Here is a 27,427-nt window from a genome sequence, read left to right as displayed (position 1 = left end):
CGCCCCAACTCCCCCAGCCCCCCGAGCCCGGCCCGGGACAACAGCAGCCACAGCAGCAGCGCGCCCATGGCCTCCTCTCCGCGCCTGGCGCCCCCCTCCGCTTCCTCCTGCGCCGGTCCCGCTGGGGCGCCCCCTGGGGGCGAGGGCGGGAGCAGGAGCCCTGGCCCCCCACCCCTCGCAGCCTGACCTCCCTGGGCCCAAGGGCTGTTTGCGGATCTCGAGGTCTCGCAGCGCCCTTCTTCAGGCTCCTAGTGGGGCTGGGTCCCCCAACAATACCCCTTGCTGCCCCCCAGGAATGGCTGACCCTGACTCTTCCCTCTGCTTCTCTGGGACCCAAGGGTCCTGGCTGTCCCACCCACTGCCCCTTCTTCCACCCACTTCTTCTTCCAGGACAACAGACCTGCCCACACCTGGGGACCCATCAGGCCCATGAGCAAGTCCTCACTGGGTGCCTGTCTTAGTTATCTGGTGCTGCTCTAACAGAAATACCACAATGGGTGACTTTAACAAACAGAAATTTATTTTCACACTGTTTAGGATGCTAGAAGTCCCAGTTCGGGGCACCAGCCCTAGAGGAAGGCTTTCTCTCTGTTGGCTCTGGGGGAGGTTCTTGTCTCGTCATCTTCTGTTCCTGGGCCCCTGGGTGATCTTTACATGCCATGGCATCCTCCCCCATCTCTGTCTGCTTAATCTGCTCCTTTTGGATCTCAAAAGAGATTGACTCGAGATACACCCTACCCTACACTGCCTTGTTAACATAACAAAGAAACCCTTTTCCCTACAGAGGTTAAGATGTGCAACACAGATTTTTCAGGGACACGATGCAATCCGTAAGGTGCCCACTGAGACCTCGCTCTGTGTCAGCTGCTGCCAAAAAAGAAGACCCTTTACGGGACCCACAGAGGAAAAGCCAGCTTTATTCTGACAAGCTACAGGGCTCCTAGCCTCCCTGTCTTCATGCCACCTTGCAGCTGGCCCCACACAGTGAAGTAGAGCCCACACACAGCCCTCCTGTCCTGGTGGAGGTAGCGGCAGGGCCACCTGACTCTTCATCGTAACTGTGAATGGCCAACCCAAGACCAGGCCAGGTTCAGTGATTCCCTAGAAGGACTCACAGAACTCAGGAGAGCCATTATGTTCATGGTTATGGTTTATTACAGCAAAAGGATATGGATTAAAATCAGCAAAGGCAAAAGGCACAAAGGCTGGTGTCTGGGAGAGATTAGGTAGGTGTCAGCTTCCAGTTGTCTTCTTCCACTGGAGTTGTACGGACAACACTTAATTCTCTCAGCAATGATGTGTGACCACACACACGAGGAATTGTCCACCAGGGAAGCTCATCTGAGCCCTGGTGTCTGGGGTTTTTACTGGGGGCTCAGGGCACCCGCATGGTCAACCTTAGTTACTGAGTCTCCAGCCCTCCAGAGGTCAAGCTGATACCCTGTGGCCCAAGGCCCCCACCATAAACCACATGGTTAGCATAGACTCTCTAGCATGATCCAAGGCCCCAGTTATACAAAGGCACTATTATTAGGCAAGGGTTTAGAGGTTATCTCCCAGAAATTGGCCAAAGGCCAGTTCTTTCTTTGGAACGTGCAGGATTTGAACATCACAAATCTACCGAGTTAACCCTTTATTGCACAAGAATGAAGGATGAACAAGTTCAAGGAAAATCCACATATGCACAAGAAGGATCTATTTGAATAAACTGAACTGACACCAAAGAAGATTGAGACAGTATATGGAACAGCAAACAACTTGGTAAATTCTAACTGGTATCCTGAAAGAGATTCAAGAGGACTTTATAAACAGACAAGAATTATATAAGAAAGGAGCAGTCAGAGAACGAGAAACAGTTTTGGTAATTAAAAATGTTATTGATGAAATAAAACATTTTAGCAGAAGGGATGAATAATAAGATGGACATAGCTAAAGAATGAATTGGTAAACTCGAAGGTAAAGTAAAAAATGTTCAGGACTTGGAGCAAAAATTTAAGAAGGGCTGATTATATGGGCAAAAATGGAAAGATATGGAGGGATATAGAAGATTGGCCATATATTGATAACTGTTTGACCTGGGAGACAGGTGCAGGGTGCTCCTTGTACTTGTCTGTGTATTTCTGTGTATATTTTAAAATTTCCATAATAAAATGTGTTTTAAAGAAAATAAGACAAAAAGTTGAAAAAAGACCATAAGACCAGGCCAAGCTCTAGAATTACGATCAGTAGACCAGTAGAAAGGCAGTATTTACTTGATGTTATGGGTTGAGTTGTGTCCCCTTGGAATACATATTGAAGTCCTAATCCCTGTGCCTGTGAATGTGACCCTGACTAGAAATAGCAGCTTTCCTTTGTTATATTAGTGAGGCTGTACTGGAGTAGGGTGGGTCCTGAACTTAATTCCTTCTGAGCGGGGTCTTGTACAGGGGAGTACAGGCACAGACCCACACGGGAAAGACAGATGCCATGTGAAGATACATGTACAAGCAGCCAAAGAACGATAAGAAACGCCCAGGGCTGCTGACAAAGAAGGACCCTCCCTTAGATGCCCTGATTTGGACCTCTGGCCTCCAAAACTGTGAGACAATAAATTTATCCCGTTCTTTAATGCCACTCACTTGGGGTGTTTTTTGTTGCAGCGGCACTAGCAAACTGAGACACTTGGTGTTGCTTCTGCATGCTCCACAGGTCTGTCTACAGCAGTGTGTGCTGCGCTATGCGGGGTAATCCTCACGCTGAAGAAGGGCGTTTCCTGCATTTTGTGTATTCCTAACGCAACATCAGCTCAGACAAGGAACTTAATGGACACGCATTCAGGGTCAAACACTTTGCAGGGGATTTGGATATTTTACCTCTTGGTACCATACTTAGCAGGGCAGTGGCACAAAAAAGGCCACTGAATGGGTGTGAGTTCTAAGTAACAGCTCATCGATGATGATGATGATGATGACCGTTGCGATATCTTCAGATTGAAATGTGTTAGCTCTTACACACTCCTGCTAATCCAGGAGTTCTCAAACACAATTTCTGGGATCGTATTACAAAACAAAACAAAAAACTCAAGCAGGTAGTGTAAGCCTTTATGTCCATAAAATATCAATGAATCATATGAAACTTCAGTTTTTTTTGCAATCCGAAAGTAGTTCTGGAAACCTGGTGGCACAGTGGTTAAGAGCTAGGCTGCTAACCAAAAGGTCAATGGTTCGAACCCATCAGCCACTCCACGGGAGAAGGATGTGGCAGTCTTTGTAAAGATTTACAGCCTTAGGAGCCCTATGAGGAAGTTCTACTCTGTCTTACAGGGTCACTATGAGTCAGAAACGACTCGATGGCAATGGGTTTTTTATAAGCACAAGTTGATGACATTTCATTTTTTGTAAGATTTTTCTAGATGTATAATGCAGTTTTCTTTCTCTTTTATTTAGATTGTAAAAATAAATTTGTGATACCACGACGTGGGTGAACCTCGAAAACATCGTGCTGAGTGAAATAATTCCGTCACAAAAGGACCAATACTGCATGATCTCATTTATATGAAACAGGCAAATCTGTAGAAGCCACAGATTAGTGGTTACCAGGGACGGGAGGGAGGGGAAAGAAGGGGAGCTTTTGCTTGCTGGGCATCGAGTTGATGCTAATGGTGGTGGAATATTTTGGAAAAGGATAGCGGTAATGGTGGTACCTCACGAAAAACGTGATCGGTGTCATCGAACAGTGAACGGTGGAGACGGTTGCTGCTGGTGAACGTTTTGGTGTGTATGTTTTCACCGCAATAAAAATAAATAAAGTTGTGAAGAAATTGTAAACCAGATGAAAGCAGATGATGGAAGATTAAACATCAGAGAAAATCGAATCCAAGGCTAGCAGCCTTAAGCAGGAAAGGTTAGGATATTTGCCATCGATAGAAGTTGTAATCCACTGAAAAGATGTAAGAGACGTGAGCCTTCATGGCCCCGACAACATAGCTGTAAAATACACAAAGCAAATCAATACGCAAGAGTGGAGCCCCAGGCTGGCACCAATGGTTAAGCGCTGGACTGCCAACTGAAAGGTTGGCAGTTCATACCCACTCAGAGGGGCCTCTGGAAGTAAGGCCTGGCAGTCTGCTTTCCAGAGGTCACAGCCCTGAAAACCCCAGGGATAAACAAAATCAGGCGAGACCTCCTTTTTCTTGTCCAGCCGCAAATTATCCCACTGGTTCTGTTTAGGAGGCAGAGGGTGGAATGTCCAGGACTCCGAGAGTCAGATAACAATCAAAAAGGTTTGCCAACTAAGTTTCTTTCAATTACAACTCAAGCTAATATTAATCATCAGGTATTATAAACACTGCTTTCTCAACCCTCTGCTGATGAAGTGTGTTTCTTTCTTCTCAAAATCCCAAACAGCGAAGCCTGTCTCGTTGTAGGCCATTCGGGCAAGGAGCAGCTCACTGATGGTGAAACTCCGTGCATGTGAACTGTCTTGGACAGAAAGTGGGCTGCTCCCTCTTTTCACAAGATGATCGGCAGTGGAGTTACCCCATTACAACTGCTCCTTTCTCGTTGAAGGCACTGAGAGACAGGATGGGCTGCCCATGTCCTCTACTAGAAATATCACCAAGTAGAAGGATGTGTAATTTCTCATGGCAATGAGCAAAAAAAGAGAATTTTTAGCCATTAGAATACTTCAGTTTTCATCTGCATCCTTTGTTTTAACTTCAGCTTTTCAAAAAACAAAAACGCTAAAAGGATTTATAAAACGTTTGTAATCATAATTTCAGAATGATAAATAATTACATGAATTTAACCCTGTATCTTCTGTTTCCAGAAAACTAGGATTTAAGAGTACTTTCTGTATCAACATATGGCTTTCTTTAGTAAAAGTGGATCCGCATGTTATTTTGAAAACTGTCAAAACGAAACAAAACCAAAAAACCTTCGGAGCGGTCCTGCTCTGCGCACATGGGGTCGCCATGAGTCAGTAGACTTGGTAGCAACTAACAACAAGAACAGATACTCAAGAAAGGAATAAATCCACGTTGGTGTTGGAATCAAATGGAGGACGAAAATAAGTAAGGAAGAAGAATCAATGACACCGGAGCATTCAGTGGCTGAGATTTTGGCCTCATCAGCCATTTGGGGATACTCAGAAAGTCAGTGTGTCCCCAGGGTGGTCAGCCCAGGCCAGGCCAAGCTGCAGTGTTGTGGGAAAGACTGGGTGCCCCCCCGCCCAGGAGTTGCCTGGAGGCCAGGCTGGTGGGGGTGGTGTACTCTGTGAGCAGCGGATACAATTTAGGAGTCAGGAAGGGTCTCCCGAAGCCCTCCTCCCCCAGAGCCCAGGGGCCGGTCAGCTCCCCTTTCTGGCTGGCATGACCTCTAGAAGTCCTGTCATCCTGAGCTCCAGGCCACGACGCTCCCTGGTGGATGCAGCGGCGGTGACACCAGGGTGCTTGCTCTTTTCGTAGTCAGAGAGGCTACCAGGGGCCCCTGGCTTTTCCCGTTGGGAATCCAGGGTCTCCTCCAGCTACTTGTTGTCAGGTGCCGTCGAGTCGATTCCGACTCACGGCGACCCTGTGTGACAGAGTGGAACTGCCCCATAGGTGTTCCCAGGCTGTGATCTTTAGGGAAGCCGATCGACAGGTTTTTCTCTCAAGGGGCTGCTTGGTGGGTTTGAACCACCAACCTTTCGGTTAGAAGCTGAGCACTTAGCTGTTGAGCCATCAGAGTTCCTTCCTCCAGCTGCTACCTCCCTGAATAATGAGTCTGCCTCCCACGACCCAGTCACGCTGGCCCCACCTAGGGCGCCCCAGAGCCCTGTGTTGATGTGGGGGAGTAGGGAGTGCTCAGCAAAGATGCTCCCCATCAGGCCCTAGGGCCTGCACCCCCAGCTCCACTTCCCATCCCCTGTCATCCCTCCCACAGCATCAAGCTCTGCACCTGTGGGGCCTCAAACCAGTCATCTGCCCTTCGGGGTCTCAGTCCGGGGAGGTCAGGTGGGGGGATGTCATATACGTGGCACAGTGCCAGGCCCACCCAGCCATAGTGGGGGCTGTTGGTGCTGTGATTCCAGCTGGAACAGGGCCCAAGGTCTGACCAGGAGTCCCAGACCACGCAGGCTGGGGAGCAGTCGGGGTCCTGTGCCCAGGAGCAACCCACATGGCTCCTGTCTTCCTCGGCCCCAGCCCGGAGCAGCCCAAGACTCAGGGCTGGCGCTGGAGTCACCGTCCCCCTCCTGGAGAGTCTGCAGACTCTGACCCCAAGAACCGTTGGAAGTGCTGTCCCAAACTCGCCATGGAGCTGGCCCTCCACCATCCTGCTGGCCTTCTCGCTGGGGGCCCTGCAGGGGAGCGAGGCCTCCAGCTCTTCCATCCAGCCTCTCCGGTGCCCAGGAGATAAACCTGATTCCGGGTCGGACAGACATGCAGATCGGGGAGACAGGCCCGCGGGAGGGTAGAAAGCCTGGATTTAGGGGCAGGTGGGGCCGGAGTAAGGAGCCCTAGTGGTGCAACGGGTAAGCGCTTGGCTGCTAACCTAAAGGCTAGCGGTTCGAACCCACCATCATCTTCAAGGGAGAAAGACCCGGTGATCTGCTCCCATAAAGATTACAGCCTCGGAAAGTCAATTCTGCTTCTGTCACATGGGGTCTCTGTGAGTGGGACTCGCCTCGATGGCACCTAGTAGGAACAATAAGAGTTGGAGTGGCGGGGGGTCTAGCCCAGCCCCCCTTCTTATGGCCTGGCACTTGGGCAGGCCCTCTGGGGACCCAGACTTGGGGGCCTGGTGCACACACCCGGTCTCGGCGTCTTCCCAGCCTCCACCAAGACCCCAGGGACCGGGTACTCCGTGGGGTCACGGAGAGGTGTCACTCAGCTCTGTTGTGTGTTCAGACTCTCCCCATGGGCCCTATCCTGGCCACTCAGGCCGAGCAAGCCAGGCTCCCACCTCCGCCAGTGCCCACCCCCACCTCGGCTGCCCAGCGCCCCTGGGGTCCTCAGCCAGGCTCCTTGTTTCCCTCTGCCCTGAGGGCTCTGTAAAGAGGGGACCAAGTGGCCGGTGCTCAAGTGGCTGAGATGACTAAGGGTGGCTGGGAGCGCTGGGGGGCACAGAAGGGGCCATGTCCGTGCAGGGACCCACAGACTCTCCCTGCTGTGTGTGGGCGGCTGTGCGTGTCCAGCGGCATCGTCGGGGCAGGACACCCAGCCTGGCCAGTGGCCATGGCAGGTCAGTGTGCGATAGTTTGGGGACCAGGTGTGCAGAGGCTCCCTGATCACCGACCACTGGGTGCTGGCTGCCCACTGCTTTGACCAATACCTGAGGGAGTGCTGGGGAAGCCAGGGCTGGCCGGGTCCTCCCTTTCCCCCCTGACACCCTCACTCCCCCACAGCAATGACAGCCTTCCAAACGCCCCCGCCCCCCGGGGGGCAGGATGGGAGGCTGGAGACGTCCCCTCCATCCGGGGTCTTACTGGCCCACTCAAGGTGGCTCCGGGCCCCGGGCAGGGCTCAAGGGAGAGTGGGGAATGAGACAGGCCCAGCCCTGGCCCCCATAGTCCACCCCCTGAGAAATGACTCCCCAGAACTAAGAGCCCCCACATCAGAGAATCCAAAATCTCAAAGCCAAAATCTGGGTGGCCGCTTGTCAGGCGCTCCCCGTCCCCACACCTGCAAATCAGGGAGAAGAGTCAGAGCTGACAGGGCTGCCACGAGGGTCTGACCTGAGGCCCGTGAGCACGCAGCCTGCGTCCGCTCAGATCCCCCGAAGTTCCTTAGCAATGTTCTGACCCACAAACACGTGGCCCGTCACCTTCAGCGACCTCATCCTTCCAGTCTGCCTCCCCAAACCCGGAGACTCCCTGGGCCCTGGCACGTGGTGCTGGGTCACTGGCTGTGGGAGGGGGAGGTGCTAGAGGGTGACACGGGGTGGGCAGTCCTGACACCCTCCCTAAAAGCAGGGCACCTCTACAGGGCCGACGTGGGGCAGCAGTTCAGCTGCTGAGATAAGGCATTCTGTAGCAAAGCTTCACAGCCTGCTAGCCCAGACCCTGCAGGCCCCTTAAGAAGGATTAAGGCCCCCAGGATGCTGGCCAGCCTGGGGCACAGGTCCACCCCGTTAGCTAGTACCCGAGCCATTTATGTGGTTACATAATTCATATGTTGGCTCACAACACTCACCCAGTCATGGTGGGGCTTTTTGGTGTTGTGATGCCAGGGCCGAGGGTCTGGCCAGGGATTCCAGACCACAAAGGCTGGGGAGGAGGGAGGGTCCCTGTGCCCGTGAGCAGCCCCCAGGCCAGCCCAGCTCCTCCCTTCTCCACCCCACCCCTCCTGATGGCTGAGCTAGACCCCAGAGCCTGAGTGCAGGCTTGATTATGGATGGGCAGGGCAACCTCCACGGCCTGCTGACCCTTGACTTCCCTATCTGGCAAGTGAGGTCTCTGAGTGCCAACCTCACAGGGTTATGGGAGGGGTGACGGTTAAGATTGTGTGCCGACTTGGTTGGGCCATGATCCTCAGTGTTCCGGCAGTCATATAATGTGATCACTTCCCTGTTGAGATCTGATACGTGATCACCTCCATGAGGGGATCTGCTGTGAGTAACCAGTCAGCTGAAGGGAGTTTCCTTGGGCGTGTGGCCTGCATCGAGTGTGGGTGGATGTTCAGGCAGGGTTCAGGGGCTTTTCTTGTTCTGGATCCTGCAGCCGGCTCCTGTTCATCTGACCTCCCTCCAGTTCTTGGGACTTGAGCTAGCGGCTTACCTGTGGTCTTGCCTGCTGATTTTGGGATTCGATCTTCACAGCCTGTGAGCAACAGCCCTGCTCTCTGACCTGCTGATCTTGGGTTTGCCAGCCCCTGTGGCTACATGAATCAGGAGAAGCCTCTTTCCTGACCGACGGACTTGGGATGTTACAGCCTCTACAGCAAGGAAATGTGAGCCATTTCCTTGATATAAATCTCTCTCTATATATATGTATTTATATGCTTTACTGCTTTTGCCTCTCTAGAGAAGCCAGCCTCAGACAGGAGGGGTGATGGAAGGATGTGTTTCCAGCACTCCCCACAGGACTGGGCAAAGCGCAGGGGAGGGCTGAGGTGGCTCGGCAGCTATCATCATCATCGTCACTCATGTCTGTGATGTCTTCTACTCACTCACCTTGGGGAACTGAGAAGAGCAGGGTCACAAGGGGGAAGCGACTCGACCGATCACAGAGCTGCATGGCCAGAGCCAGGCCATGCGTCCATCCCCGATGGCCAGCCACTTGGGGGAGGCTGGGACCCACGATGGTTTCCATCCACCTGTGCTCACCCACACATCTTCCTAGTGAGTGTTTGCTTTTTTGCTGCCAAGACAATTTCCGACTCATGGTGACTATGTGTGTCAGAGTAGAACTGTGGTTATAACGCAGGGTTGTTATTATTTTTTATTTATTTATTTTTGTTGTTGTTGGGAATATACACAGCAGAACATAACACGAATTCAACAGCTTCTGCGTGTACAATTCAGTGACACTGATTACATTCCTTGAGCTGTGCAACCATTCTCACCCTCCTCTTCTGAGTTGTTCTTCCCTCATGAACATAAACTCACCACCCCCTAAGGTTGCTGTCTAATCTTTCGAGTTGCTGTTGTCAGTTTGATCCCATATAGAGAGTTCTTTAAATGAACATCATGTTCATGGACTCTAGACTTTCTGGAACCGTGAAAGGTGGATGAACCCCTGAAACTATTGCCCTGAAATAATCTTTAAACTTTAAGCCCAAAATATCCCCTTGTAATGGTTTGAATTGTGTCCCCCCAAAATATGTGTCAGCTTGGTTAGGCCATGATTCCCCGTATTGCATGGTTGTCTTCCATTTTGTGATTGTAATTTTATGTTAAAGAGGACTAGGGTGGGATTGTAACACTCTTACTAAGGTCAGCATCCCTGATCCAATGTAAAGGGAGTTTCCCTGGGGTGTGGCCTGCACCCTTTTATCTTATAAGAGATAAAAGGAAAGGGAAGCGAGCAGAGAGTGGGGACCTCATACCACCAAGAAAGAAGCACCAGAAGCAGTGTGTCCTTTGGACCAGGGGCTTCTGTGCAGAGAAACTCCTAGTCCAGGGGAAGATTGATGAGAAGGACCTTCCTCCAGAGGTGACAGAAAGCCTTCCCCTGGAGCTGAGTCTTTGAATTTGGACTTCTAGCATACTAGACTGTGGTATTTCTATTACAGTGGCACTAGATGAGTAGGACACCCCTAAAGTCATCTTAAAATCAAACAACAGTTTAGCTTAACTAGTAAAAGAGGTCTGCCTTGAGCACTACGCTCTTTTAAGAACTCTCTATATGGGATCAAACTGACAACAGCAATTTGAAAGATTAGACAGGAACCTCAGGGGGCAGTGAGTTTATGTTAATGGGGGAGGAACAACTCAGAAAAGGAGGGTGAGAATGGCTGCACAACCAGAAGAATGTCATCAATGTCACTGAATTGTACATGTAGAAACTGTTAAATTGGTGTATGTTTTGCTGCATATATTCTCAACAACAACACAATAAAATTTAGGGAAACAAAAAAAACATAATGCTCAAGGTAGACATTCTTTACTAATTTAGCTAAACTGTTGTTTGGTTTAAAGAAGGCTTCAGGCAATATTTTTGGTTTAAAGTTTAAGTTTTGATGTTTTCTCTCTAATCTTTGCTGTTGTCAATTTGATGCCATATAGGTAGTTCTTAAAAGAGCATGATGCTCAAGACAGACGTTCTTTACCACTCTTTTTTTAATTGCAGTGTGATTCACATCCCGTGCACTTAACCATTTTTTAAGTGAGCAATTCAGTGGCAGCCAGTGCATTCACGATGTTGAGGCACCCCCCCCCCCCCAGTTTCAAATCTTTTTCATGACTCCCTTCCCAGCATTTCCAACGGCCTCCCTTGGGGCCTCAATTCCACATCTGTGACACCGGGGTGACCCGGGCTCGACTTGCCATCTTGGCATAGTTCGCAAAAGCTTGTGAGTGTAAGCGGAGGTCCCAGAAGACTGACAGCAGAGATGGCTTTGGGTGGCTGGTCCATCCAAGTAGGGTCATGGGACAGCCCGGCAGGGGCCCGGAGGAGACTGTCTTAGGGCTGCGGCTGTCCTCTGAGCCTGCTCTCTGCACTCACCCAGCGCTCCTGTGACCCTTCAGCCCTGAAGGAGCTGCACCCACCCCTCATCGACACCCAGACCTGTGAGGCCTACTATCAGGAGGGCTCCGGCTCCCCCAGCCAGGGGGCCATCGTCCAAGATGACATGCTCTGTGCCGGCTTCGAGGAGAGTCAGAAGGATGCCTGCAGGATGAGCTGGGGAACACAGACCACCCCGTCTCCCCACACCCTGGGAGGGGCTGGGGTCCCTGCTCCCCATCCCAACTGGGGGCTCCCCAGAGCAGAGGAGGGCAGCATCTCTTTATACAAGCGTCCATTCAAGAAGGAAAGAAATGCTCCTGGACCCTGTCTGTCTTTCAGATACCAGCCGCCATCAAGTCGACCCAGACTCCTGGCGACCCCATGTGGGTCAGAGTAGAACTGCACTCCATAGAGTTTTTTTAAAAAAAGTAATTTATTTTGTTGTTGTTGTTGAGACTATACAAGCAAAACACACACCAATTCAATAGTTTCTACACGTACATTTCAGTGACATTGATGACATTCTTCGAGTTGTGCAACCATTCTCACCCTCCTTTTCTGAGGTATTCTTCCCTCATTGACATAAACTCACTGCCCCCGAGGGTTCCTATCTAATCTTTCAAGTTGCTGTTAATTTGATCCCATACAGATAACCACAGGGTTTTCAATGGCTAGTTTTTTGGCAGTAGATCACCAGGCCTTTCTTCTGAGGTGCCTCTGGCTGAACTCAAACCACCAACCTTTCAGTTAGCAGCTGAGCCTGTAACCATTTACACCACCCAGGGAATATTGTCAGAACACGCAACTTCCTTGAAGCTTTTTCATTTTGTCCTGAAAATATATGTATATTTTCTTTCCCAAAGTAACACTCAGAGCCGTTGAAGATCACTACTTCTGAGCTAGGTTGGTTTTGTCTTTTCTCATCTGCTCCTATAAGCACCCTAACTCCAAACCAAGCTTCTGCTCACCTTGCCTCTTAATATTGCTTTAGCTAAGAGGTTTTTTTTTCTCATCAAAAACGAAGCCAACAGCAACCTCTGCAACACGGGAGCGCTCCTGAGAACTGCAGTTTTCCTTCTTCTTCATTTTATGTAATCATAGTTTTGTTTTTCACGCTCAAGCGACTGTATAAATCAAAAATACCGGTAAACGAATTTATTAACATTCTTTTTGAAACCCTATTCCATTATCACTTGTTACTTACTCTCGAGTATGGAGCAGCAGGAGGAGGCAAACAGTTCTGGAAAAAACCCCACAAGAATTCTATTCACGTGGAGAGAGTTCAGGCATGAAAAGCAGAGATTCAGGGACTTAACTGTTTAATAAATTTCCTGCTGTTGTTCGCCAACTTGAGGTGTGAGATTTTCACACTCCCTTTTCCTGCTCGTGGGTGTTCACATCCCGTTTAGAGAACAGACTGTCCCATCCCATTGCTGGTCCCATTGGACAGGATTCCCCACCCTTACCTCCCAGACCAGCCACCCCTGCACCTTCCAGGAACCCCCGACCCACTGGTCCTCCTCTGCCCACTAGACCTGGGCACTGGAGTGGCCAAGGAAGGTGGGGGACTCGGGGCTCCGCTATGACCCTGTCCCCATGTGTGTAAGGAGAACAGCTGGCACCGAGCACCCCAGCCCCTCGGGCTCCTACACGAACCACTTCTTTCCCCCCAGGGCGATTCCGGAGGCCCCCTGGTCTGTGACTTTGGTGGTATCTGGGCTCAGGCAGGGGTGGTGAGCTGTGGGGCTGGCTGCAGCCTCCCCAAGAAGCCTGGTGTTTACATCCACATCAGCGCTACACCTTGTGGATTATCAGCACAACCTGGAACCCAGCCCCTCCTGAAGGAAACTTCTCTCCAAGCCGGGACTGCGATCCTCTGCTCTGCTCTGTTGCTGCTTCTGGGCCTCCTGGGGGTACGCCCCTTCCCCTGGGGCTTGGCTGGTCCCAGCCCCCCACAGCCCACACCCAAGCCCTCTCTCTGCTCCCTGCCGCCCACCCAGTCCCCCAGCGATCCTCTCTGGACCTCCTCCCTGCACCCCCAACTCTAATACCCACCTGGCATCTTCTCCTTCTCGCCCACCCACCCGAGGCCGAGCTGCAGGGTGCAGCCCACGTCTCAGGGATGACTGTGGTGATTACTGGGACTCCTGGAACCAAGGTCTCCAGCCCACGGGGCTGGTGTCTGTCCCTTTGCCGGTCTGTCTGTCTGCAGGGCAGTAAAGACAGGGCCTGGCAGGGCCACTTTCCTCCTGCGGGAAGTCATCCCTGCGGCTGGGGTCACGGCCTCCCCTGGGGCCTGGCAGCTGGGACCTCACCGTTTATGGGGGTCCTCAGATGCTCACAGCAGCCAGACAGGGAAACTGAGGGCTGGGAGCTCCAGGCTCGCCCAAGCCCGCTCTCCCTTGCAGCCCTGACCCTCGGCTCAGCGGGCCGAGGGGGGTTGGCCACGGACAGGAGGGGCAGGAGCAGCAGCTCCTCTGGACCCCCTGCTGGGCCCTTGCCAACCCAGCCAATCGCTGAGGCCAAAGCCCTGGTTTTCTGCCTCCCAGCACCTGGCTGCTGCCTCTGCCTGGGGCACTGGTCACCCTGAGTTCCGCCGAGGAGTGGACAGGGAGGGGAAAGCAGGCTGTGTAAGTCACTAGGAAGGCTGAGGGTCAGTGCCAAAGTCGTGGTCAGATCTAAAGGTAAATTCTTAGGTTCAGGCAGGGCTGGGGTCAATCCTGGGGTCATGGGCAGGGCTGGGGTCAGGCCCAGGGTCATGGGCAGGGCTGGGGTCAATCTTGGGATCACGGGCAGGGCTAAGGTTGGGCCCAGGGTCACCGGCAGGGCTGGGGTCAGGCCCAGGGTCATGGGCAGGGCTAAGGTCGGGCCCAGGGTCACCGGCAGGGCTGGGGTCAGGGCCAGGGTCATGGGCAGGGCTGGGGTCAGGCGTGTGTTCAATCTAGGTTGGGGCGGGGGCTTTGCCAGCTCACACCACCTGGGAGTGACAGCACAGGTTGTTGCCAGGCTGGGCTTGCTGTCATCTCTCTCTTTCGAGTTCCCCTCTCTCTCCGCTGACTGCAGTCTTTCCAGAGAAGCCTGGGAAGTGGCCAGAGATATGTAGGAAGGCAGTCGGGGGCCAGACACAGGCCCCCCCAAGCAGGGGCAGGAGGAGACTGGAGGAGGAGGGCCGGGCTGCCACCCATGCAGCCCACACCTGGCTCTTCCCCACCCGCTGGCTCAGTGGTCCCAGTCTCCAATGGCTTCCCTGGCGCTTGGAATCACAGAGTCCCCCGTCTGCCCCCAAGGCCCTAGCGGACCTCCAGGGCCATCGGCGTACTCCCCATGCACCGGGCATGTCAGCAGGTGCCAGCTGGCTGGATGCCGTGCTGGGTGACTGGCTGGGCTCCCTGAGGAAGAAGGTGTGAGCCCCTCTGCCCTCATCTGGAAGAACCCTCTTCATACACATCCATACACATGAACTTCGCGCTCCACCTTTGCCAGGCCCCTCCTTCTAGGGACTGCAGTGAGAGGGGCTCCCCATGATGGGGAAAACCCCACTCCACACCCCCTCACCACACCCCACTGAGCAGGCACAGCCTGAAGGACTCCCACCCAAGGGTCATGGGTCACAAGGACCCAGGGATGGACTCAGCGGTATCTCTGTCTCCCTTTCTGTCCAGCAATAAAATCTGTCAAAAAAGTTTCAAATTCCACCAATTAGGCAAGGAGTGGGGCCGACCCTCCCACCTTGGGGCTGCCTGGGCAGCAGGGACCAGTGGGCCCCGCTCAGGGAGGGCCCAGGCTAACGACTTCACCTTTCCGCCAGGATCCCGTAAAGGATCTTCTCTTTGGCAGCAGCTGACAGAACAGGCCTCAGTGGGCACCCAGTAAGGACTTGCTCATGGGCCTGACAGGGTCCCCAGGTGTGGGAAGGTCCATTGTCCTGGAGGAAGAAGCGGGTGGAGGAAGGGGCAGTGGGTGAGGTAGCCAGGACCCCTGGGTCCCAGAGAAGGAGAGGGAAGAGTCAGAGCCAACCGTTCCCCAGGGGCAGCAAGGGGTGTTGTTGGGGGACCCAGCCCCACTAGGAGCCTGAAGAAGGGCGCTGCGAGACCTCGAGATCCCCAAACAGCCCTTGGGCCCAGGGAGGTCAGGCTGGGAGGGGTGGGGGGCCAGGGCTCCTGCTCCCGCCCTCGCCCCCAGGGGGCGCCCCAGCGGGACCGGCGCAGGAGGAAGCGGAGGGGGGCGCCAGGCGCGGAGAGGAGGCCATGGGCGCGCTGCTGCTGTGGCTGCTGTTGTCCCGGGCCGGGCTCGGGGGGCTGGGGGAGTTGGGGCGGGGCGTGAGGACCCAGGGGGACTTACCTGCTCAACTCCCCCCAGGGTCGCTGGATGGGGACCTAGGGTCCCTGAATCCAGGTAAGGGCCCAGGGAGCGCGCTTCGCGGTGCAGGGCACCTGGGCCGGCGTGAGGGCGCCTCACCTTTCTTGTCTCTCCCTGTCCCCCAGGTGCCGCGAAGTGGAACGTGCTCACGAGTAGGTGATGGGCCCAGGGGAGGGGCGTGCCTGCGGATCACGGGGGCGGGGGCGGGTGGTCACGCATCACTGTCCCCCTCCGCGGACCGAGGACACATGAGGCCCCGGGAGCTCCTTCCCTCTGTGAACGGGGAGGGCTTGTTCCCACCCCGCCCCCCCAGCTCACCCTCGTGTTCGTCTGCCCATCCCAGCACCCTGCGGCCGCCGGAAGATCCCCACGCGCGTGGTGGGAGGCCAGGACGCGGAGCTGGGGAGCTGGCCGTGGCAGGGCAGCCTGCGCCTGTGGGGCAGCCACGTGTGCGGATGCAGCCTGCTCAGTCGCCGCTGGGTGCTCACGGCCGCACACTGCTTGGAACAGTGAGTCTGGGGGCGGGCAGGGGGCTGGGAACACCAAGCTCCAGGCCCTGGGTCAGCCGGGTCCTGGAATCTGCAGGTTGCATGTGGACGCGGCCCTGGTGTCCTCCGAGCCCCCGGACTGGCTGCAGTCGGTTACACACGCACAAGTTCCTATTGGTACCCCTGGAGGGACCCTGTTGAGTGTCTTCCAGAATGTTCTTCCAGAACATTCCCACGCACATCTGTGTATATTGTCCTTTTAGTTTTAAACAAATGGCACCACCATCCTTTTCCTCACGCATTCCACCCCACGGCACCTGCACCACGGGTGTGGGAGGAGTTACCTGAGGTGCGAGGAACGCTGCTGTGACCCAGCCTGGTGAGCGCCCCACATTGGGGTCCCCTGGAGGACTCACCCCAGTTTAGGTTGCCCAGAGGGCTCGTTGAGGTCGAGACTGGCTGAGTGACTGGCTGGGGAGGGCGCCCACCCTCCTGCTCTGCCCTGGCAGCCCCAGGCTCTGAATTGGGTGTGGCCTCTGTGGGCCCCTGTCGTTCCCCCAGCGGACCCTTTGGCCTTGGAGTAGAACCAAAGCTAAGGGTGGCTCGCAGGCACAGGACGAGCAGGTAGTGGCAGCCCCAGGGTTTTCCCTCCCTCCGGTGGAGAGGCCCAGGGGAGCTCAGGTGCCTCCTCCCCAGTCCCCTGACTGCGCCCTCCGCCCTGCCAGGAGCAGTGACCCCTTTCCTTGGAGTGTCCAGTTTGGCGAGCTGTCTGCTGTGCCGTCCATCTGGAACCTGCAGGCCTACGAGAACCGTTACAGTGTGGAGAGGATCGTGAGGTACCCTAGGTTCATGGGCTCGTCACCCTACGACATCGCCCTGCTGAAGCTATCCTCCTCTGTCACCTACAAGGAGTACGTCCAGCCCATCTGTGTCGTGAACTCCACCGTGGAATTCCAGAACCGGACTGACTGCTGGGTGACCGGCTGGGGGGACATCATGGAGAACAAGGGTGAGGCTGGGGGACAGGCGGGTTTCGGGGAGGGCACTGTCCGCGTCCACTTGTTCACCCTCTGGGGCCCGTGCTGACCCGCCCGGCGTTCTCCCCTCACCTGCCGCTCTGCTCTCCCCCCACCCGCACGTGCAGGATTTTCTGGACCAAACTCCATTCCCGCTCCCGGCCGGCTATGTGGCCGGTAGCGTGTGTTGGAGAGGGCGGCCAGCTCGGCCCAGGCCTGCACCCCGGCCTGGTTCTCTCTCTGTAAATGCAAGGATGGGGCCTTTCGGGGGGCCTGTAGGTGTAGCTGCAAGTGTTCGTTTTTCCATGCATTCGTTGCACTTAAGTTCGGGGTGCCCCTCGTTCCCCAGCACCCCCAGTTGCCCCCTGCCCTCTGTGTCTGTCCTAGTTCACATCAGCTCCCCTGGAGGGCTGAGCCCATTGCTCCATCCTCCTGATCCAAGCCATCCTCCTCCACCCTGGGCTCCCCACTGAAGCCCGAGGTGGGTCCTTGGGGACCGCCCCCCAGGCTGGCAGGGACCTGGCACCTGCTCATCTCTCACCTAAAATCCCCAAAGTGCCCCGGGGCCTGTGGCCCCAGATGGGCACAGTCCCTTTGCCTGCAGTGCCCCTCCCCCCTACTCCTGGGGCTGGCCCATCCCTGTGTCTCCCTATAATGACAATAATGACAACAGATCGATCCTTGCCTGCACATCTTGTGCCAGGCACAGTTCTGGGCTCTGGGACCCAGGAGTGAGCAAAGCCAAGTCTCTGCTCCTCTCGGAACTCACTGTAGAATGAGGCTGGGCTGGGAATGTTTTTATACCCATTTTATAGATGCTGAAATTGAGATTTAGAGAGCTATGGGAAGTGCCCAAGGCTCCAGAGCTAGTAATTAGAGGAGAAGCCAGGTCTCCTTGGCCCAGAGAGGGGAGAGACGTCCCCGAGGTCACACACCTGGCATTGGAGGAGGGAGGGCTCCTTGGGAAATCCACCTCCATCTAGAGTTGGCAGGAGCTGCATAAAGTGCTCCTGCTGCAGGGTGAGTGGGTGCAGGCCCAGGGGCACAGCCAGCCGCACTCTGTCGTCCTGGGCCCGGACCCTGCAGCCAGACCTTACCATCCTCCACAAGCCAGCGTGTGGCCCTCCCTGTACACTGATTGGCCAGGAGTTCCCCCAGTCTCACGCAGGGGCCGTCCTCGTATTTACAAATCAGGAAACTGAGTCTCAGGCGGCGCTGGAACAGCCTGCCCACCCTCTTGGGGGTCCTGTGGTGTTGCTGAGCCCCCGGAGATGCTGGTGCTGGCGAGAGTTGGGGACGAGAGCCCCGTCCCAGGCCCTGTGGGTGCCCCGCAGCCCGCCCTGCAGCCTGAGTCTCAGCTGACCATCTCTCTTCGTCTCCTGCCCCCCACCCCCACCCCGAGCAGAGCTGGAGCCTCCGTATAACCTGCAGGAAGTACAGATCTCCATCATAAACAACACCATGTGTAACCACCTATACCAACAGCCCGATTTCCGCCATAACATCTTTGGAGACATGGTTTGCGCTGGCGAGCCAGGAGGTGGCAAAGACTCCTGCTTTGTGAGTGTCCCCCCTTCCCCACCAGGGCCTCTGGGCCCCAACATCCCAATCCCCTGCCCTACCCCTGCCCTACAAGTTATTATTATTACTGAGCCAGAGTGTACCACCTGCCCCTGGTTTCCCACGAACTGAACTTCACGCCAGCCCCGGGAGGTAGGGACTGTTGCCCACTTTGCAGATGCAGAAACTGAGGCTCGGTCGCTTCAGCTGGTGGCCCAGCTGCACAGCCCCCTGCTCTCTGGCCTCTCCTCTAGTTCTGCACTGCCCCGTGGCACCCCCACCCATGCTCACACACGCTGCTCCCCAGGGTGACTCGGGTGGACCCCTGGTCTGCGAAGTGGACAGCGTGTGGTATCAGGTCGGAGTCGTGAGCTGGGGCGTGGGCTGCGGTCGCCCGAACCGGCCAGGTGTCTACACCAACGTCAGTGAGCATTTCCACTGGATCCAGAGGCTGATAAGCTGTGGCCCATTGAGGACAGACCCCTCCTCACTGCTGCTGCTGCTGGCTGTGCTCTGGGCGCCCCTGCTTCTGCAGCCGGTCTGAGCCCATGGAGCCGTCACGCTGCTCAGGGCTGGGGACACCCAGGCCAAGCCTTTGCTGAGTCAGGCTTGGTCCCCTCTGTCCCCTTTGCCAATAAACATGTGAGCATGGTTGAGTTGATGCCTTGGCGACTCCCTCCCCGTCACCCCAGGTCCACCCCGCCAGGCCTGTTCCTCCCACTCATGTCTCTGTCCCTGTCTGCATTTTCAGGGTTTGTTTGCAGACAGCAGACCCCCCTGCTCAGTTTGATCAGATAGGTGGTTGATGGGAGGAGATGAGCAGAGCCAGGCTCTCTCGGGGGCCAGGAGGATTAGGGGCCTTTGGGGGAAACGATCTGAGAGCCCCAAGTCATTGGTGTCCCACACCCACAAATGCCAGACTTCCCTGGTCTGACTGTGGTTCCCCCAAGGCAGCCCTGGCCCGGGCTGGGGTGTGGGTGGTTATTGGAGTGATCCCAGGAAGCACCAGTGAGGGAGGCGGACACATGGTGGGGAAGGAGGAAAAGGCGTCTGGGTAAATGAAGGTCAGCGTGCAGCACCGGGGGTGCAGCCTGCCAGCCCCTGGGAAGCCCCGCATGGGCCAGGGGCTGAGCCAAGATGTGCGCTGGGGCAGCTGCTGGGTGGGGTGAGCTGTGGAGGCCTCCTCACTTGCCCCCCCCCTTTCTCTCCCCTGTCTGGGCATTGGCACCCCAAAGCCAGGTAGGGCAGGTCTGGGGAGGGGTTGCCTGGCAGCTGCAGTGCAGGAGGTCGTGAGATGGGCTGGGCTGCGGCCCCCCAGAGGGAGTGGACACAAATGTGGCTGGTCCCACCTCACAATGGGGCCACCTTTGCTCCCGGGACCCTCCAGCAGCATCCCCTTGCACAGGACACTCTTGTACTAAACACCATTTTGCCGTTATCTGAAATTCAACACTTTTAAAAATAAATTTTTATTGTTGAGAATATACACAGCAGAACATACAGCTTCTCAACACTTTCTACATGTCATTTCCATGATGTGGATTACATGCCTCAGCTGTGCCACCATGCTCAGCCTCCTTTTCCGAGTGGTGCCTCCCCCATCAGCATGACCTCACTGCCCCCTGAAGTTCCTGTCTGATCTTCCCACATGCTGTTGTCACTTTGATCCCATATAGATAAATCTTAACAGAGTGCAGTACTCAAGGCAGACGTTCTTTACTAGTCACGCTGAACGTTGTTGGGTTTTAAGAAGACTTTAGGGGATAGTTCTGGTTTAAGGTTTAAATGTTATCTAAGGGCAATACTTTTCAGGGGTTCATCCAGCCTTTGTGGCTCCAGAAAGTCTGGACTCCATGAGAATTTGAAGTTCTGTTCCACATTTTCCCCCTTGTGATCAGCATTGTTCTATAGAATCTTTGATAAAAATATTCAGTAGTAGTAGCTGGGCATCATCTAGTTCTTTTGGTCTCATGGAGGCAATTAGCCTACCATTCACATTTATCTTGATCTCCTGTACTTTTTTTGGCTAAATCTGGCAGCCCTACACCCAACTCCTGCTGCTTGGGGCTCCATCCACTTCGCAAGGGTCCCCCTCCCTCTAATTCCAGGGACTTCTCTAGCATCCCCAAGCCTGCCTTCCACGCCAACAACCCCCCTCCCCGCCCCCGTCTAGAAACACACCACAGACCTTTGAGGAACTCTGGAGATTCAGACTCACTGTGTGATTGAGTCCCTGTGTTCTGGCCCCACACCTGATGGCAGCCACAGGCCACTTTCTGTCCGACCCCTTGGCCGAAGGGTGCTGGCCCCCCACAACCCACACCACCAGGAGGCCTCTTCTAGCCACAGGGAGCCTCCTCCCAGTGCCCCCATCTGTCTGCACCGCGGATCCACAGATTGGGGAGTCTCTACTCCAGACTGGTGCAGGGTCTGCATGAGGAAGGCCGCTAGACAGTGCTGGATGAATGAATGAGTGAATGAATGCGTCCAGGGCCTGGGGCCTGGAGCCGAAGGGGATGCATCTGAGGGGGATGGGCCTGCAGAGGCCCAGCAGATGCTGCCAGATCTGCACCTCAGAGCCCCCAGGCCGCCTTGGGGAACAGATAGAGACTCACCTGGGGAGTGTCGAAGGAGCCCCCCAGGAGCCATGGACAGCAGCGGCAGCGGCGTCTAGGGAGAGACCCCAACGTGCAGTGCTTCTTGTCAGAAACCAAGGGGACTCCTGTCTTGATCTCCCTCAGTGGCGTGGCCTGTGATGGGAACTGAGGCCTCGCAGCGTGGCCTCCTGCCCCCCTAGCCCAGGTGTGGGCGCTCAGCAGCCTTGACCTCGTAACAGGTGGGATGTCTGCACTGCTCCCTCTGAGCACAGCTCTGACCCTGGTCCTTTATGCCTCCGGGGTGACTCAGGTTTGCCCTGGGAGGCCAGCCTCCTGCTCAGCCCTCCGTGGGCCATGGGGCGGCCTCCTCCAAGGTGAGCCCCAGAGGGCTGGGTGGTCTGGCTGCACCTGGAACTGTCACCTGCCGGGGGCCAAGCAGGCCTGGAGCTGGTGCACAGGCAGAGCGTGCCCTGGCTCTGCCGGGGCATCCTCCCCTCCTGATGTCCCTGCCGTGGGGCCTAGCTAAGGGAGCCGGGCCGGCATGGCAGCGAGCATCAGATCAGGCGTCCAGCGGCCGCAGACCGTCCTCCACCCGCTGCACGTCTGTTCCACGTGCCACCGGCCCATGATGCCTCCTCAGGCTTCTCCCTGACCGCACTAGGAGAAGCCAGGTAAAGCCGAGCTGTTTTCACCTGAGGGAGAACCTGCCAGAGGCCTGAAAGGCTGAGGGGTGGAGAAGCCAGTGGGGGGAGGATAATCCCTAAGGAGGGGAGAGTGCTGGAAACGGCTTGGGACCTTCGATGTGCGCGCACCCCGACGGGCTGCTCTGGGAGGGAGCACTGGGGACAGGGGTTAAGAGGAGTCGGGAGGTTTTGCCTTTGATATTGATGTGACTCCCCTGCAAATCGGCCCAGAGAAAATGGCAGGAGAGATGCCGACGTGGGGGCGCTCGCTTGTTTTCCTCTCATGCCGTGTGGATGCAATTGCGAGTCCCTGGGTGGTGCAAATGGTGAGGGAGGGCGCTTGGCTGCCGACCAAAGGGTTGGAGGTTCAAGTCCATCCAGAGGTGCCTTGGAAGAAAGGCCTGGCCACCTTTTCCTGGAAAAATCAGCCCCTGGAAACCCTCCGGAGCACAGTTCTGCTCTGACGCATGTGAGGTCGCCAGGAGTCAGAATCGATTTGGTGGCAACTGGTCTCTAACGGCTTAGATGCCGGCGTGTGGGAACCGGGTAGGGGGTGGGCCCTGGCGGGGTGCAAGCCCATCACGAGATAGAAAAGACAGGAACACTTGGCGGCCACGTGGTCCCCACCCAGGGCCCTGATGGGGAGCAGCGACATTCCTCTGAATCCCCAGGTGGTCCTGGGCTCTGGCTGGCGGCAGGCTGTGGGGCCAGGCCGGCCGGGGTCAGGAGCACCTGAGTCAACGTGGGAGCAGGTCCAGCCCGAGTCAGTACTCACCGAAGCCACCAGGACGCAGGCCCCTCCCTGGCAGGAGAGCTGACTGGGCCCAGGCCAGGGACCAAGGTTGAGGAGTCACAGGGCCAACTTGGCGTGGGGGCTCAAGCCTCCATCCAGGCCAGCCCACCTGGCCTTCCCTGCACACCTTGGCCAGGTGGAGAACCTCCCCGGGCAGCTCCCAGGCCAAGGCTGTGTTGGTGGAGATGGACCTGGGTCCTGAGGAACCTGGCCCAGGGCCAGGCTGGTGGCCGGGGGCCAGGGGTGCCTCCTAGGCCTTGTCTACAGAGGACAGGGCTGGGGCCTGGCTGGGTGAGGGGATACCTGGGCTAGCTGAGTCCTGGGGGCCCCTCTGCTGAGCAGGCTGGGCAGAATCTGGGCCCCACGAGAATTCCTGGGCCCGACGTCTCATCTCCTTTGACAGGCCTGCAGGCCCAGGAGCTGCCCCCACCCGCCAGGCCTCCCAGGAGGTGGGAACAACACCTTCTTCTGGCCCGGGAGGAAGTTCCACCTCCAACCCTCTGGGCCTCAGAGAACAGAGCCCAGAAGGGAGGGTTCCTCCTGGTGCAAGTAAAACAAGGACTCAAACCCCAGCTTCCCTCGGGTTTAGCTGCCTCCTGCCCCAAAATGGGACCCCCTGAACCCTGCAGCCTGCAAGCTCCAGCCCTGGTGCTCAGAAGGAGCCCCACAGGCCGGCTGCAGATCGTGGTTCCCACGGCTGCCCTTCGTCCTGTACACCCGAGTCCTCGCCGCTCTGAACCAGCCCTAAGGCCAGTGCAGTCAAGCTGACTCTGACTCACAGCGACCCCACGTGTGTCAGAGTAGAACTGCGCTCCGTAGGGTCTTCAATGGCTGATCTTTGGGCAGTAGACCACCAGGCCTTTCTTCTGAGGCACCTCTGGGTAGACTGGAACCTCCAACCTTTTGGTGAGCAGCTGAGCTCGTTACCTGTCTGCACCACCCAGCGACTCCCCGACCTAATTTTAAGTCTTGGGAATCTCCTGTCTCATCAGAAGCAACAGCAGTCCACTCAGTCCATCCTCAAAGAGCCTGTACAGGGACCCGTGGGCACTGCTTTGATTTAGGCCTTCAGGGTTAATCGGATGTGGAGCGTCTGAGTCTTCCGGTCACTGCTCGGGGTGAAAGCAAAACCGACTTCACCCCCCTCCTGACAGCGGGGCTTCCCCACCGCACGGGGCATTTTGAGAGCTCCTCCTCAGACACTCGGTTGTAGACACTGACCCCTGGTCCCCAGGAGTCCCCACCTGTCCCACCGTCTTCCAGGTGACAGGGCCCCGCTCGGCCCCCGCCTAGGATCCGAGGTCCTCCTTGATGAACCGGGCATCTGGGATGGACTGAGATGGCAGACAGGGCATGCGCAGGGCTGGGCCCTCGTCCAGGCCTGGCCGTCCCCACCCCTGCCTCCCAGCCCCAATGGCCGCCTGCCTTTTCCTCGAGAGAAACGGCTGGCTGTGGGTCTGAACCGAAGGCATCTCAGAGAGTGAGAAGTGTGCCAGGTGGCAGGTAAGGAACGGCCTTGGGGGACGGATCTCAGGGAAGACTCCCTGGTGGAACAGAGCAAGGTCATCCTGCCCCAGGCCCTTTGCTCCTCCTCCTGGCTGGCTCCTTCACTTCCCCCGTCTTTGCCTAACATCCCTGATTGAAAAACCAGTTGTCATGGAGCAAACCCAGTCCTAAGACCACCGCATTTATAACTGGAAGCATCTCCCCAGCTCACCGGCTCCATCCCACCCCCTGCCGTGCCGTATTTCCTCTCTACCATTCGCCAAGGCCAACTTCTCATGTCCCCTATTTCCCATCTGTCCCCCACTGGGGTCCCTCCTACAGCTCAGGGGTGTTGTGTGGTCCTCTTCCCTGAACCCCGAAGGCTGAGCGCGGTGCCTGGCTCAGGAAAAGCCTCGGCATCGGTTCACTCAGAGGAACAGACCCACCAGGAAATGCACGCTCGCAGGCTGATTGTGGGGTTAAGCCCTGCGCAGCTGAGGGGGCTGGTCACCCACCTGGGGAGGCGGTCCCTTCTGCGTGTGGCAGCACGGTAGCTTCTGGGACAGGGTACAGGGTGGGTCGTGAAGGAGCGGGGACACTCAGAACCCAGCTGGGTCTCTCACCACCTCCCCGCCCCCTGGCGTCCTTAGTCCTGGGGCCCAGCGTGCACCCGGCTCGGGTGGGAGAAGCTGAAGGAGGTGTGGCTGGAGCTGGGCGTGTGGAGGCCCCGTGGCCACCCCGTGAGCCCGTAGATAAGCAACCCCAAGCGCTGACTGCCCCTGGAAGGGTGCTGCATGTCTCCAAGGCAATTCGGGTTTTCAGGCACCAAGGTGGGGGGTCCTCTGAGCCCGCCTCCTGGGTCCTGTTGGGCTAGAACAGCCTCTGAGCGTTGATTCTCTGGTGTTACAGGTTGAACTGTGTCCCTGAAAATATGCCTGGAAGTCCTAACCCCAGTCCTAAACCCGTGTAACTGTGACTCTCTTGTAAATAGGGGTTTCTTTTGTTATGTTGATGAGGTCACACAGGAGTAGGGTGGGTCCTAACCCTAATCCCTTCTGAGTAGGGTCTTATAAAAAGAGAATAGACAGACACGCGCAGTGGGGAAGGCTATCTACAGACAGCCAAGGAACGCCAGGGAACGTCCCCCGCTGCGCACAAGGAGGGACCCTCCCCTAGAGCTGATGTCCTGATTTGGACTCCTAACCTCCCAAGGAGCCTTGGTGGCAAAACGGTTGAGAGGGTTAAGCGCTCCGCTGCTAACCGAAAGGCTGGCAGTTCGAATCTCCGTGGGAGAAAGACTGGTCATCTGCTCCCGTAAAGATTACAGCCTGGGGGTTGCTATGAGTCAAAAATTGATTTGATGGCACCCAACAACCACCACCACCTTCCAGACTCTGAGACAGTAAATCCTCACAGTCCTGTAAGCCGCCCGCTTGGGGTATTTCGGGTTACAGCAGCTCATGGTGACTAAGACAGACAGCCGTACTAGACGCCCCTTCCTCCCCCGCCCTGGGGTGCGCCATGACCAGGATGTGGAAGACGGGACTGGGCGAGGGGCGGAGAGGGCGGGGAATCTAAGCTGTCACGTTGGTTTTTCTTTTCTTTATAAAATAGTGAAGTTTTGTTGTAGAAAACTTACAAAATGAAGATAAGCAAAAAAAACCAGAAAACCGAATCACCCTTAAGCTCACAGCCCAGAGACCGACAGAGGTCACCTCTGGGAGTCCAGGTACCACCTGCCTTCATTGTCCCACCGCAGAGAGTGGACAGCCGTCCCGAGTAGCACGCCTGTGTCTCTGCAATGCTCCACCAGTGACCCGGGTCCCCTCAGCCCCACAAGTCATGGACGCTGAAAACAGCCCCCAAACGGGGGCTGCAGTCCTGGCCCCTGGGCCTCCCCAGGAGCCCTCGTGTGACGAGCTGGGATCTCCGCCTCTGGGTTCTGACCTTCTCAGGCCGCCCTGTTCCCTCGGACTTGCCCGGGGCGTCCACTCCCTCTCCAACACCCCGAAGTTCCTAGCCATCGGCCACTTCTCCGCTTCTCGGTGGGCAACACTGTCTCCTCTGGAGTCCAGGTCTTTTGGGGGCGAGCAGGAGGGCCCAGGGAGAAATGCCGGAGGCCCCGCTGATACAACGATCATGCAGCCCAGCCTCTCCTTGCCCCAGGCCCGCACCCCTTCCACACGGGGCCTGCCAGACGTGGCCTCACTTAGAGTGATTCCCCCCAGGTACCCTGCATCTTCCCTCAGGTCCGGCGTCCGCCCTGGCCCCCACCCCTGCCCTGCCACAGCCCCTCACACACGCATGCTCGCATACACAAATATGCACGTATACATGCTTACGCACACGTACACAAATGTACCTATACGCATGTGTTCATGCTTACACACACAGCACATATGCATACGTGCACACACGTACACACAGTGCACACACACACACACATCAACACACACATGCATACACAAATACATACACATAAGGCATCCACACGAGTACATACACGGACACACGTATGCGCGCACATTCACACATGCATATACACTTGTACACACAAGCACGCACACACATGCACGCATACACACACACACCCATGCTCACGCGTCTATCTTCCTCGCTTGCTCTGTCTGCCGCCTCTGGGACATAACCTGAGTTCAGAAAAAAAGCCCATTGCCATCAAGTCGGTTCCGACCCATAGCAACCCTAGAGGACAGAGGAGAGCTGCCCCATAGGGTTTCCATGGAGCGGCTGGTGGATTTGAGCTGCCGACTTTTGGTGAGCAGCCCTATCACGTATCACTTACCCACTGCACCACCAGGGCTCCGAGTCGATTTCCGTCCGCCAGTATTCTCATAGGAAACAATGCCCCCCTCAGAACAGAGCGCTCAGCTCACCCCCGGGGAATCCTGGCGCAAGCAAATCAGGAAATGTTATTCTAAAACGCCTTTTGAACATTTCCAAATGTTCCGGAACAGGCACGGAGATCAGTCCAGGAGGAAGAGAGGCCCTTGAGGGGCAGTGTCCCCCAACCCCTCCAGCCAGGAGTCCAGACTCAGCTCCCACCGCCGGGCCCGTTGCGGGACGCAGCGGAGCTGCCCAGAATTTGCGGAAGCCGGATATCCTGTGTTGTCGGATGTTGAGGTTATGCTTGACTTTTCTAAATACATCACCGTGACCAGCGCTGTGACTAGATCTTTGTACACAGCCTCAAACAGTTCTCGGAGTCAGTTCCTTAAAGTGAGATGACTAAGCCAGCGGGCTTGCACGTCTGATAGAGGCGGCAGAGGACGTGTTCAGACGCGTGCGGGAGGAGACGCGTGCG

The 27,427-nt window shown here is 56.1% G+C and overlaps 2 protein-coding genes across 2 annotated transcripts in view; one reads left to right on the top strand and one right to left on the bottom strand.

Moving 5' to 3' along the window:
* Window positions 1-8,157, bottom strand: part of LOC101354322 (serine protease 53) — a 21,237-nt gene extending 13,080 nt beyond the window's left edge. Inside the window, exons 1-4 of the mRNA XM_023728554.1 lie at window positions 8,150-8,157; window positions 7,571-7,639; window positions 5,916-6,048; window positions 85-133 (exon numbers count right to left, since the gene is read on the bottom strand). Coding sequence (XP_023584322.1) covers window positions 85-133; window positions 5,916-6,048; window positions 7,571-7,639; window positions 8,150-8,157 — 259 coding nt within the window. The remainder of the gene's footprint in view (window positions 1-84; window positions 134-5,915; window positions 6,049-7,570; window positions 7,640-8,149) is intronic.
* Window positions 8,158-15,371: 7,214 nt separating this feature from the next.
* LOC101354065 (testisin) lies at window positions 15,372-19,091 on the top strand. The gene is made up of 6 exons (XM_023728553.1): window positions 15,372-15,519; window positions 15,609-15,635; window positions 15,827-15,992; window positions 16,697-16,980; window positions 18,393-18,547; window positions 18,855-19,091. Exons 1-6 carry the CDS (start codon window positions 15,372-15,374, stop codon window positions 19,089-19,091), a joined length of 1,017 nt encoding a protein of 338 aa, XP_023584321.1.
* The last annotated feature ends 8,336 nt before the right edge of the window (window positions 19,092-27,427 follow it).

The sequence above is a fragment of the Trichechus manatus genome, unplaced genomic scaffold (genome assembly GCF_000243295.1).
Source record: "Trichechus manatus latirostris isolate Lorelei unplaced genomic scaffold, TriManLat1.0 scaffold00024, whole genome shotgun sequence".
Lineage (NCBI taxonomy): Eukaryota > Metazoa > Chordata > Mammalia > Sirenia > Trichechidae > Trichechus > Trichechus manatus.
Note: the sequence above shows the minus strand (reverse complement) of the source record. Positions and strands in the feature narration are given on the sequence as shown.

Coding starts and splice junctions, on each gene's coding strand:
- LOC101354065 (XM_023728553.1), top strand. CDS start 15,372: ATGGGCGCGCTGCTGCTGTGGCTGCTGTTGTCCCGGGCCGGGCTCGGG. Junction 15,520..15,608: donor CCTAGGGTCCCTGAATCCAG/GTAAGGGCCCAG, acceptor CCTGTCCCCCAG/GTGCCGCGAAGTGGAACGTG. Junction 15,993..16,696: donor GCCGCACACTGCTTGGAACA/GTGAGTCTGGGG, acceptor CCGCCCTGCCAG/GAGCAGTGACCCCTTTCCTT.